Source organism: Gorilla gorilla, chromosome 16 (genome assembly GCF_029281585.2).
Source record: "Gorilla gorilla gorilla isolate KB3781 chromosome 16, NHGRI_mGorGor1-v2.1_pri, whole genome shotgun sequence".
Lineage (NCBI taxonomy): Eukaryota > Metazoa > Chordata > Mammalia > Primates > Hominidae > Gorilla > Gorilla gorilla.
Genome location: NC_073240.2, coordinates 56,178,391 through 56,190,422, shown reverse-complemented (window position 1 = coordinate 56,190,422; position 12,032 = coordinate 56,178,391). Strand labels below are relative to the sequence as shown.

At 43.0% G+C, this 12,032-nt stretch overlaps 1 protein-coding gene across 4 annotated transcripts in view; it reads left to right on the top strand.

Moving 5' to 3' along the window:
• Positions 1-12,032, top strand: part of CCPG1 (cell cycle progression 1) — an 89,117-nt gene that overhangs the window by 7,590 nt on the left and 69,495 nt on the right. For 3 of the 4 annotated variants that reach the window (XM_063698554.1, XM_055363178.2, XM_019010807.4), the window contains exons 1-2: positions 2,471-2,490; positions 11,262-11,330. In XM_063698554.1, coding sequence (XP_063554624.1) covers positions 11,271-11,330 — 60 coding nt within the window. In that variant the 5' untranslated portion in view covers positions 2,471-2,490; positions 11,262-11,270. Of the gene's footprint in view, positions 1-2,470; positions 2,491-11,261; positions 11,331-12,032 lie in introns of those variants that run through there. The other variant, XM_004056220.5, reaches the window with a different exon arrangement.

The window sequence follows — 12,032 nt, the reverse complement described above, 5'->3', positions numbered from 1 at the left end:
CTCATGAGATGAGCAGAAATTAAAGATGGTTGTTACTCTGTTGGTGGGATTGTGGAGAAATAGGTACTTTCATATGTTGTTGGCAGCAACTTTGTACTACCTTTGGGAGAGCAATTTAGCAATATCTATAATTTTTTTTGTTTGTTTTGTTTTTTGTTTTTTTTTTTTTTGAGATGGAGTTTCACTGGAGTGTGCCTGGCCTTTTTTATTTATTTTTGAGATGGAGTCTGGCTCTGTAACCCAGGCCTTAGTGCAGTGGTGTGATCTCGGCTCACTGCAACCCCCACCTCCTGGGCTCAAGCGATTCTTCTGCCTCAGCCTCCCAAGTAGCTGTGATTATAGGCACGCACCATCATGCCTGGCTAATTTTTGTATTTTAGTACAGGTGGGGTTTCACCATGTTGACCAGGCCGGTCTCGAACTCCTGACCTCGTGATCCGCCCACTTCGGCCTCCCAAAGTGCTGGGATTACAGGTGTGACTCACCACCCCTGGCTTTTTCTTTTTTTTTTTTTTTTCCTGAGGTAGAGTATCTTGTCCAGGCTGGAGTGCAGTGGTATTATCTCGGCTCAGTGCAACCTCCACTTCCTGGGTTCAAGCAGCAATTCTTGTGCCTCAGCCTCCCGAGTAGCTGGGATTACAGGCTCCTGCCACTATGTGGGCCTAGCTAATTTTTTTGTATTTTTAGTAGAGATGGGGTTTTGCCACGGGCCAGGCTGGTCTCAAGTGATCCTCCCAAAGTGCTGGGATTACAGGTGTGAGCCACCACGCCCTGCTAATTTGTTGTATTTTTAGTAGAGATGGGTCTTCACCATGTTGCCCAGGCTGGTCTCAAACTCGTGAGTTCAAGCGATTTGCCTGCCTTGGCCTCCCAAAATATTGGAATTACAGATGTGAGCCAACGGGCCGGCGTGTGGCTTTTCGTGGAGTTCTTAGAACGTTAAGTTTTCTGTGCTATTGTGCTTTCTACTTTCTCTACCTTTTGGAATGTCTTCACTTTCCAGTCCCTTTTACCTAGATAATTTGAATTACTCTCTGAAGGCTCAACCTACTTTTCATGAGTTACAGACATTTGCTTCTTAAGGATCTTTTTTATCAGTTTCATTTTGATATTTTAGATGTGAATTCAATTTGGTTGACAGAGTCTTGCTCTGTCACCCAGGTTGGAGTGCAGTGGCACAATCTTGGCTCACTTTAATCTCTGCCTCCTGGATTCAAGCCATTCTTCTGCCTCAGCCTCCCAAGTAGCTGGGACTACAGGTGCCCACCACCATGCCCGGCTAGTTTTTTTTTTTTTTTTTTGTATTTGTAGTAGAGATGAGGTTTGCACCATGTTGGCCAGGCTAATCTGGAACTGTACCCGGCCTGACAGTTGGTCTTTTTAATATTTAGCTTATCTCTAGGTGTTTCATCCATAGAACTAAATCTCAGTTGTGTTCAGGTACAAAAAAGATGGAAAACTACTCATTGATTCTTCAGAACTGTTTTCAGGACTTCAAGGAGGCCTTCCCTAACCACCCTATTTAACATTCCAGTTCTTGCACCATCCCCACCCCTACTCTGCCCTCACTTTTTTCTCCGTGGCACTGGGCACCAGCTGGCTAACTCTATCTTCAAAAAGTTCTTTGGGGGCGGTTTTTCTTTTGTTTTTGTTTTCTTTCTTTCAGTCCTGTATCTTCAGCACTTAGAAGAGTTCATGGCACACAGTAGGTACTCAATAAGCATATGTTGAATGAATGAATGCAGTTTCATGTTCCGGATGAGGATAGGCTCATTTAAAATATTTTCATACGTTTATTAGACAAAAAGTAGCCTTCAAAAAAGTTTTCATGCTGGGCGCAGTGGCTCACACCTGTAATCCCAGCACTTTGGGAGGCCGAGGCAGGCGGATCATGAGGTCAAGAGATCGAGACCATCCTGGCCAAAATGGTGAAACCGCATCTCTACTAAAAATACAAAAATTAGCTCGGCATGGTGGTGCGCACCTGTAATCCCAGTTACTTGGGAGGCTGAGGCAGGAGAATCTCTTGACCCCGGAAAGCAGAGGTTGCAGTGAGCCGAGATCGTGCCACTGCACTCCAGCCTGGAGACAGAGTGAGACTCTGTCTCAAAAAAAAAAAAAGTTTTCATTAGTTGGGATCTTGTATCCTCTTCCCTTTCTCAAGTGATGTGTTTTAAAGCAGACATTTTCATATCCTTTGGCGGAGGTGAAAGACCCAGACCTTTTGAAAAGTATTTTACAAATACGTTCTTGAAAGCACTCCAGACTGACTCGCTTATCTTTGGTCACATGACAGTACAGCTGCACTTTGAGGCCTTTGCCTATAGCCTATTGGTTGCCTTACTTCGGAATTGTAGACGTGTGAGAGAATAATGCTCCCATTCTTCTCCATCTTGTCTAGTTCTAGAAGATATAATGGTAATGGAAACCTCACCTTTTTCATAGTAAAATGTAGCTACCCAGGAATGATGAGGGGCACCATCATATCAGGTAATATTCATTCCAGTTATATTTTATGAGGTAAAATTGATACTGTTGTTGTGTTATTCTTACAGATTTTGACAGCCTCCACCAAAGTGTTTTTAAATGACTTATTTAGCCTCTAACTCTCCCCTGAATTCAGTCTCCAGACGCCTACTTTATGTTTCCTCTTGGATGTGATAATAACTATCTCAGATTTAAAATGCCCGAAACCAGTTTGCTGGTTTCCTTTTCTTCTTCTTCTTCTTTTTTTTTCTTGAGATGGAGTCTTGTTCTGTCTCCCAGGCTGGAGTGCAGTGGCATAGTCTCGGCTCACTGCAACCTCCACCTCCCGAGTTCAGGCGATTCTCCTGCCTCAGCCTCCCGAGTAGCTGGGACTACAGGCATCCACCAGACCACCTGGCCAATTTTTGTATTTTTAGTAGAGACAGGGTTTCACCATGTTGGTCAGGCTGGTCATGAACTCCTTACGTCAAGTGATCTGCCCACCTCGGCCTCCCAAAGTGCTGGGATTACAGGTGTGAGCCACCATGCCTGGCCCAATTTACTGATTTTCTTCTCATAATCTGCTCTTTTTGAAGTCTTCCTGCCTCAGTAGCTATTCCATTCTAGTACTCGGTGAGGCCAGGAGTCATCCTTTATACCCCATATTCAATATATCAGGAAGTCCTGTTGGCTGCTGTACCTTTGAAATCCGTGTATAATCTGTCCATTTCTCACTGTCTTCACTGCCAAGTCCAAACCACCATCATGTCTCACCTGGATTATCATAGTAGCCATGCAGATGAACTTCTTGCTTCTGCCTTTGCTCCCCCACAATGCTGTCCCAGTAGGTAGCCAGAGTGATCTTTTATTCCTTTTCTCAAAACCCTTCTGTGACTTTTAGTTCTCAGAGTGTAAAGCTAAAACGCTTTTTAAAAGGAGTCTTAGGATCTGTAAACCCTACTCAGTCTGTCCCCTTGCCACCACTCTGTTTATTATCTTGTGGGGTTTTTTTTTTTTTTTTTTTTTTGAGACGAGTCTCGCTCTGTCGCCCAGGCTGGAGTGCAGTGGCGCAATCTCGGCTCACTGCAATCTCCGCCTCCCGGGTTCACGCCATTCTACTGCCTCAGCGTCCGAAGTAGCTGGAACTACAGGCGCCTGCTACCACGCCCGGCTAATCGCCTGGCTAATTTTTTGTGTTTTTTGTAGAGACAGGGTTTCACTGTGTTAGCCAGGATGGTCTCGATCTCCTGACCTCGTGATCGGCCCACCTCGGCCTCGAGTGCTGGGATTACAGGCGTGAGCCACCTCGCCCGGCTTATTTTGTGTTTAATCTCTTCCTCCTCTCTCCTGCTAGGCGATCCACACAGGCCTCCTTGCTGTTTCTCAGAGGTAGAGCTCTGATCTCAGCTTTATAGCTACTATTTCTTAAATGCTCTTCCTCCAGTTAACTGTATATAATGGTGCCTCACTCATTCAAATCTTTGCTCACATATACTTTAGCAATGAAGCTTGCCCTGACCATCCTTTTTAGAGTTAAGCTTCTCTATCCCAGCATAAATCTATCCCAGAATAAATCTCCTCAAATATTTTACAGGGTTTGACTGTTTTTGTCGACATAAGTCTAAGGTTTTTGACCTGAATGTGTGGTGACTCTTGCTTGTAATGGCTGTATTGTTTTTGGCTACTGCAATTCTGTGAGTTAGCAGAAATAGGAGCAGCAGGAAGATGATTTCAGTATTGTAGCTGTTGTGTGTTAAACACTTGAGAAACCTGCAAGGGGACATCAAAAGCAATTGGAAATATATGACTGGAGATCGAGTTAAAGAAACTACTCTGAGGAATAAAAGGAAGCCTGAGCCTAAACAGAGCTTCAAGTTTATTGTCTTCACAAAGTATTCTTCTTTTCATAACTGTATGATTTCTTAGCCTTTGTAACTGTCCTGTAAATTCTGCTTATTTCTAAATTACTATTAGTAAAGCTCTTAAAATGGGGAGTGTTTATACATTTACCAATGGTCAGATTAATGGGAGAGGAAGCTCATGGATTTCTCCAGAATTTTGAGTTTTTTTTTTTTTTTTGGAGGTGGAGTCTTGCTCTGTTGCCCAGGCTGGAGTGCAGTGGTGCGATCTTGGCTCACTGCAACCTCCACCTCCTGGTTTCAAGCGATTCTCCTGACTCAGGCTCCTGAGTAGCTGAGACTACAGGCGCACGCCAGCATGCCCGACTAATTTTTGTATTTTTAGTAGAGATGGGGTTTCACTATGTTGGCCAGGTTGGTCTTTAACTCCTGACCTCGTGATCTGCCTGCCTTGGCCTCCCAAAGTGCTGGGATTACAGGTGTGAGCCACCGCATCCAGCCTAATTTTGAGTTCTGTAAAGAACAATTAACTGCACTATCACCCAGACGTGGTTACCTTTCTTGTTTATTGATTGCTTAATATGTATTTAGCATTCATTCAATATGTGTTGGAAATACATTATAGGCTGGTAAACAAGCAATTACAGCACAATATTCTATATTAAGTGCCAGATGCAGAAAATAATAGAGTCTTAGGGATGGGGTCAAGGGATAGTTCTCAAAGGAAGTGAACCGTTAGCTGAGACAAGCACAGGAGTTTGGGTGGAGGTAAAGGGGATGGGCAACTGATCAGAATATGTAAAGCCCTGGAGTAAAGACAAAGCCAAGCATTTTGAGGGGAATTGAGAAGGTTGGGCAAAGCGGGAATGAATTAAAAGAGATGAGAGCTAGAGATAAAATACTTGATATTCAAGGCTTTGGGGCATTATCTTGAAGAAAATCTTAACATTTTAAAGGAATTACATAATGAGATTATCATTTGAAGATCTCTAGCTATGATGGGGAGGTTCAAACTGCCAGGGGGCTTTCATATTCACTGTGTCTAGGATAGGGCTTAAAAAGTTACTTTTTTTTTTTTCCTTTGATTGTAGTACGCGCCCAACATTTTGAGAACAGCTGAATTAATAGGGTTCTTTAGTAAGCCTGTTAGTTTTGCTTATCCAAATTGTCATGGTGGTGTTAGGGCCAACGGGAAATCTTTTTTTCTCTTTTGGGCTGGATGGTGTTACCAAAACACCAGGGGTTTGGTCTAGGTCCTGCTGCTTGCCGCACAGAAAGCCAATCACAGAGACGGGTATTGCCAGGGAAGAAGGCTTTAATTGGGTGCTGCAGCCAAGGAGATGGGAGATCAGTCTCAAATCCATCTCTGACTGACTAAAATTAGAGGTCTATATAGCAGAGAAGAAATGTAACCATGTGTGGGCAAACAGGAATTAGAGAGGGGTGAGGAAGAGAAGTTGGTCAACAGATAGCAGGTGGTCAGTTAAGCAATCATGCAGGCTCTGGCTTCTCATTGTCCAGTTGCAGTGATCTGTTAAGTAAGTTTCAGCTTCTTAATACTATCTAGGAGGCCTGATGGTTTGTTTCCTAAGAAAGGAGCTTAGATAACACAAATAGAACTTTCTCAAGTTTTAAGACTGTGAGGATCACTTTCTGTATTTATTCAGAGAAACCATAAAGATCAGTTCTGTGGGATAATTGGCTGGTTTCAATGTTATCTTTCCCTGAAGGAAGTAAACAAAGCATTAAACTGGGGCCTGATTAAAGTGGGCTTATTGATTTGAGAAATTCAAGTATGGTAAGTTGTCCCAAGTCAGTAATGTATTTTACTTTTTTTTGAAATCTGTTAGAAGATGGGAGCAGGCAAAGGGAAGGAGGGAAGCTTTCACACAGTGGAGAAAGAATGCTTTTTAGGCTTCAGCCAGTTTTTCTTATCACAAAGCCCTCACCTACTTCTTGTTTCATATAGAATTCTTCCAGTTACCCAGTCACTTAAACCAGAAACCTGTGAGCTATCCTACACTTTCTCCCTTATATAGTTGGTTATTCAGTCCTTTAATAAAATAATCTTTAGGCTGTGTACAGTGGCTCACACCTGTAATCCCAGCACTTCGGGAGGCCGAGGTGGGTGGATCACTTGAGCCCAGAAGCTGGAGACCAGCCTACCAAACTAGCAAGACCCCGACTCTTAAAAAGAAATTAGCTGGGCAGGGTGGCACATACCTGTATAGTCCTAGCTACTTGGGAGGCTGAGATGGGAGCATCTACTTGAACCTGGGAGTTTGAGGCTGTGTTACTGGTGGAGGGTGTCCAGGTTCTTGGCATCTTGAACAAAGAACTGGACAAAACACACAGACAAAGCAAGGAAAGGATGAAGTCAGAGATTTATTGAAAATGAAAGTACACTCCACAGTGTGGTGGCGGGCCCTAGCGTAGGGGCTCAAGGGCACCGTTATAGAATTTGTGGGGGTTTCAATACCCTCTAGAGGTTTCCATTGGTTACTTGGTGTATACCTTATGTGAATGGAGAGGTGAAGTAAAGTTACAAAGTCATTTACTTGGTGTATGCCCTATGGAGAGGATATTTCCTGTCATAGCTGAAGTGTGAATCGGCCTAATGTTCCCTGCCTCCAGACCCTATTTTCCCATCTCAGCAAGCTGTGTTCATACTACTGTACTCCAGCCTGAGTGACAGAGTGAGACCTTGCATCCAAATAATGATAAAAATAATAAAATAACCTTTCATGTCTTCTCAGATCTCTTCAAAACCCTTCCCGCTATCTTCTAAACCCTTTCCCTCATCAACACTGGTTAAGTTTAGATGCTCATATTTTTCATGGAATATTATGTTGCTTCCTTGCATCCCAGAGGTCTAGGGTTGTTGAGTTGCTTCCCTATCTTTAAAAAAAAATTTTTTTTGAGACAGGGTCTTGCTGTGTTACCCAGGTTGGAGTGCAGTCATGCAATCATAGTTCACTGCAACTTTGAACTCCTGAGCTCAAATGATCCTCCTGCCTCAGCTTCCTAAGTAGCTAGGACAACAGGTGTGGGCCACCATGTCCTGCTGATTAAAAAAATTTTTTTGGTAGAGATGGGGAGTCTCACTATGTTGCCCAGCCTGGTCTTGAACGCCTGGCCTCAAGTGATCCTCCCACCTCAGCCTCCGAAAGTGCTGTTACAGGTGCAAGCCGCCACTCTTGGCCCTGCCATCTTAATATATGCTATTTAATTTAATTAATTAATTTATTTATTTTGAGACGGAGTTTCCCTCTTGTTGCCCAGGCTGGAGTGCAATGGCGCCATCTTGGCTCACCGCAACATCCGCCTCCTGGGTTCAAGCAATTCTCCTGCCTCAGCCTCTCGAGTAGCTGGGATTACAGGTGCTTGCCACCATGCCCGGCTAATTTTTTGTATTTTTAGTAGAGACAGGGTTTCATCATCTTGGCCAGGCTGGTGTTGAACTCCTGACCTCATGATCTACCCGCCTTGGCCTCCCAGAGTGCTGGGATTATAGGCGTGAGCCACTGCACCTGGCCAAATCTGACCAGATGCAACCGCTTATGCCTGTTATCCTAGCACTTTGAGAGGCCAAGAGAGGTGGATCACTTGAGCTCAGGAGTGTGAAACCAACCTGGGCAACATGGCAAAACCCTGTCTTTACAAAAAATACAAATATTAGGCATGGTGGCGCACACCTGTAGTTCCAGCTACTCAGGAGGCTGACGTGGGAGGGTAGCTTGAGCCTGAGAGGTCAAGGCTGCAATGAACTGTGTTCATGTCACTGCCCTCCAGCCTGGGTGACAAAGCGAGATCCTGTCTCAAAAATTAAAAAAAAAATCATGGCCAGGTGCGGTGGCTTCATGCTTGTAATCCCAGCACTTTGGGAGGCTGAGTTGGGTGGATCACGATGTCAGGAGATGGAGAATCTCCTGGCCTTTAGTAGAGATGGTGAAACCCCGTCTCTACTAAAAGTACAAAAATTAGCTGGGCATGGTGGCGCGTGCCTGTAATCCCCGCTACTCGGGAGGCTGAGGCAGGAGAATCGCTTGAACCAGGGAGTCAGAGGTTGTGGTGAGCCGAGATGACGCCACTGCACTCCAGCCTGGTGACAGAGTGAGACTCCGTCTCAAAAAAAAAAAAAAAAAATCAAATCTGATCTTTTAAACTATATTTGTACTAGATTGTCTTTTTTATTTTTTATTTTTTTAAAGAACTTTCATATTCTTTTACATTTTTCTGCCTTTGTTTTTCCTGCGTGATGCTTTTTCCTTTTTCACTGGGACATCTTTCCTTGTCATCAGATCTTTTGATTTTTTTTTTTTTTTTTTAGGAATCAGAAATCGTTTTGTTTTTTGCGATGTTGCCCAGGCTGATCTTGAACTCTTGGACTTGAGCGGTCCTTCCGTCTTGGCCTCTCATTGTTGGGGTTACCGTCTTGGCCTCTCATTGTTGGGGTTACAGACTTGAGCTACCACTCCTAGCCCCCCCCCCTTTTTTTTTTTTAAAGAGTCAAGGTTTCACTGTATTACCCAGTCTGGAGTGCAGTGGCAGTTCACAGGCATGATCATTATGGCTCTTAACAGCCTTGAACTCCTGGCCTCAAGGGATCTTCCTTCCTCAGTCTCCCAGGTAGCTGGGATTAATAGGCACTCTCCACTGCTCCCGGCTCCAGAAATCTTCATTTTAATGTAGTATCTCAATTTTTAAATTTTGACAACTGTTAATTTACTTTAAAAAATGCTATCAAATTTGCAGCCTCATTTATAGAGACTTCCTTGATCATTCTCCTTTCCCCCTGCAAATTTAATTGCTCAGTCTTTGTGTATTTCTGTCATTGCATAATTTTCAAGCTATTATAAACATGATTTTCATACAAATAGACATTGATACGTATCATAAACTTTTTTGAAAGTCCTGAAAAATAGTGGAATGAGAAATTGGGATTTATATAGTCAGTTTAGGCCAGGTGCAGTGGCTCACGCCTGTAATCCCAGCGCTTTGGGAAGCTGAGGAGGGCGGATTGCTTGAGGCCAGGCCTTCCAGACCAGCCTGGCCAACATGGCCAAACCTTGTCTCTACAAAAAATACAAAAAATTAGCTGGGCGTAGTGGCACATGCCCACCTACTTATGGGGCTGAGGCAGGAGGATCGATTGAGCTTGGGAGGTCAGGGTTGTGGTGAGCCATGATTACGCCATTGCGCTCAAGCCTGTATGACAGAACAGGACCCTGTCACACTCAAAATAAAAGGAATATAGTCAGTTTAATAAAGAATGCTGAAATAAAATTGCTAAGATATAAACGTGGTTAATATCCTACAGGGTATTTAAACTGTAGCTTTTTGGATAACCTCTACTGACTGGACAGAAAAAATTTATTTTACCCTAGTAGTTTTCTGTAAGTTTACTTTTAAATTTGTAGAGTTATAAACTGCCTGGGCCTTAATTGAAATTAGAAATAAAACAATTAGATGACCTCAGGTGAACCTATTACAAAATGCTCTTGTCATAACATTAAAAGTCATACAATTGATATCTTATTTCAGGTTTTGAATAATTCATTTGAAACGTTAATTTTTATACTATTAGCGACCAACCTTTTTGTATCCTCTCTTTTTGAAATATTAATGTACAAGAGTTTTCAGAATAATTAACAGATTATATAGATCTGACTTGAGGCCAGGAGTTTGAGACCAGCCTGGCCAACATTCGCAACGAGTGAAACCTCGTCTCTACTAAAAATACCAAAAAACAAAACAAAACCCCCAAAAACAGATTATATAGATCTGTATTTTTGCCCTGTTCTCATTTGAGCACTAGTTCCATATTGTCTTCAGTAGAGTTCTGTTAGAACTTGGATCTAATGTATTCACAGTATATGTCCAATAACAGAAGCATAAGACACATGTAGAATAAATCAGTAGGAATACTATTTGCTTTACTAAGTTGGGTTTTGAAGTTTAAAGGAGTTTCAGATAGAAGAAGAAAAAACCAGGTGGAGTGACCATTGTATGCTGGCTTAGGGCTTGAGTCCAGGTTGTTGCCAGTGACCAGATGTTTGTAACCAACCTCTGGTGTCTTCCCCCCTGCCCCAACTTTAACACAACTGAAGTATTGCTGACACAGTTATTTTCATAAAAACAGTTTGATTGCCGGGCGCAGTGGTTCACGCCTATAATCCCAGCACTTTGGGAGGCTGAGGCAGGCGGATCACGAGGTCAGGAGTTCGCGACCAGCCTGGCCAACATAGTGAAACCCCGTCTCTACTAAAAATACAAAAATTAGTAGGGCGTGGTGGCACGCGCCTGTAGTCCCAGCTACTCGGGAGGCTGAGGCAGGAGAATCACTTGAACCCGGGAGGCGGAGGTTGCAGCAAGTCGAGATCGTGCCACTGCACTCCAACCGGTCGACAGTTTGAGACTCCGTCCCAAAACAGTTTCATCGTGTTTCTTCTATGTTTGACAATGTAAATTACTTCATGTTGCCAACATACAGACTTCATTTTCTTGGCATAGGGGCTTTTCAGTTTCCCTCTGCTTCTCAGTTTCTGCAGTCATGTTTTTCACACCTTACTGTTCATTGAAAATAGAGTCCTTTACTGTTGCTGCCTGCTCCCCATTCGCGATTATCCTTTTCCTTCACCTCTGTCTGGCCAAAAGCTACATTTTCTTTTAGACATAACTTTCTTCTTCATTCCAACAATATAACTGTTGAGACTGTTCTAGTCCAGGAGGGTCTCCTTATCTTAGAAGTTTACTTCTATCTGTTCATACAGGTATGCAGTCCTGTCATGTTCTGTATGGTAAATCTATGGGTGGCTTGTCTCTGTTTCACCTGGAAGACAGTAAACTACTTTTCAAACTTAGTGTCACATATAGTGCTTCCTATAGAATTGAAAAAAATGTGTCTCATGAGTCAATATGTTTTTGTATTTGTAGACCTGAAAGATGTCTGAAAATTCCAGTGACAGTGATTCATCTTGTGGTTGGACTGTCATCAGTCATGAGGTATGATATTTAATACTTTTTATAAGGTAATTTGTAATATTAATGTTACCAGTGATGTAAACTGTGTTCTTTGAAGATCAGTCTTTTTCTGCCTTTAAGCAAAAAGTTCCAATGGACATTTTCCCTCTCATATTAAACTTCACTGCTGAAAATGCTTCATGAGCCAGCATCTTCTACATTATTGTACATAGCTTTGAGACATTAGGCAAATATTTATTGAAGGTTTGTTATTGTTCAGGCCCTGTGCTTTACTTTCATTTTCATATAATTTTGTCTTTTTTTTTTTTTTTTTTTTTTTTTGAGACAGAGTCTCACTCTGTTGCCCAGGCTAGAGTGCAGTGGCGTGATCTCAGCTCACTGCAGCCTTCGCCCCACTGGACTCAAATGATTCTCCTGCCTCAACCTCCTGAGTAACTGGAATTACAGGTGCCTGCTACCATGCCCAGCTAATTTTTGTATTTTCAGTAGAGACGAGTTTCACCATCTTGGCCAGGCTGATCTTAAACTCCTGACCTCGTGATCCATCCGCCTCGGCTTCCCAACATGCTGGGCTTACAGATGTGAGCCACTGCGCCTGGCCAATTTTGTCTTTTTTTTTTTTAAAGGGACAGGATCTTGCTCTGTTGCCCAGGCTAGAGTGCAGTGGCTGTTCACATGTGCAATCATAGTACCATGTAACCTTTAACTCCTTGGGCTCAAGTG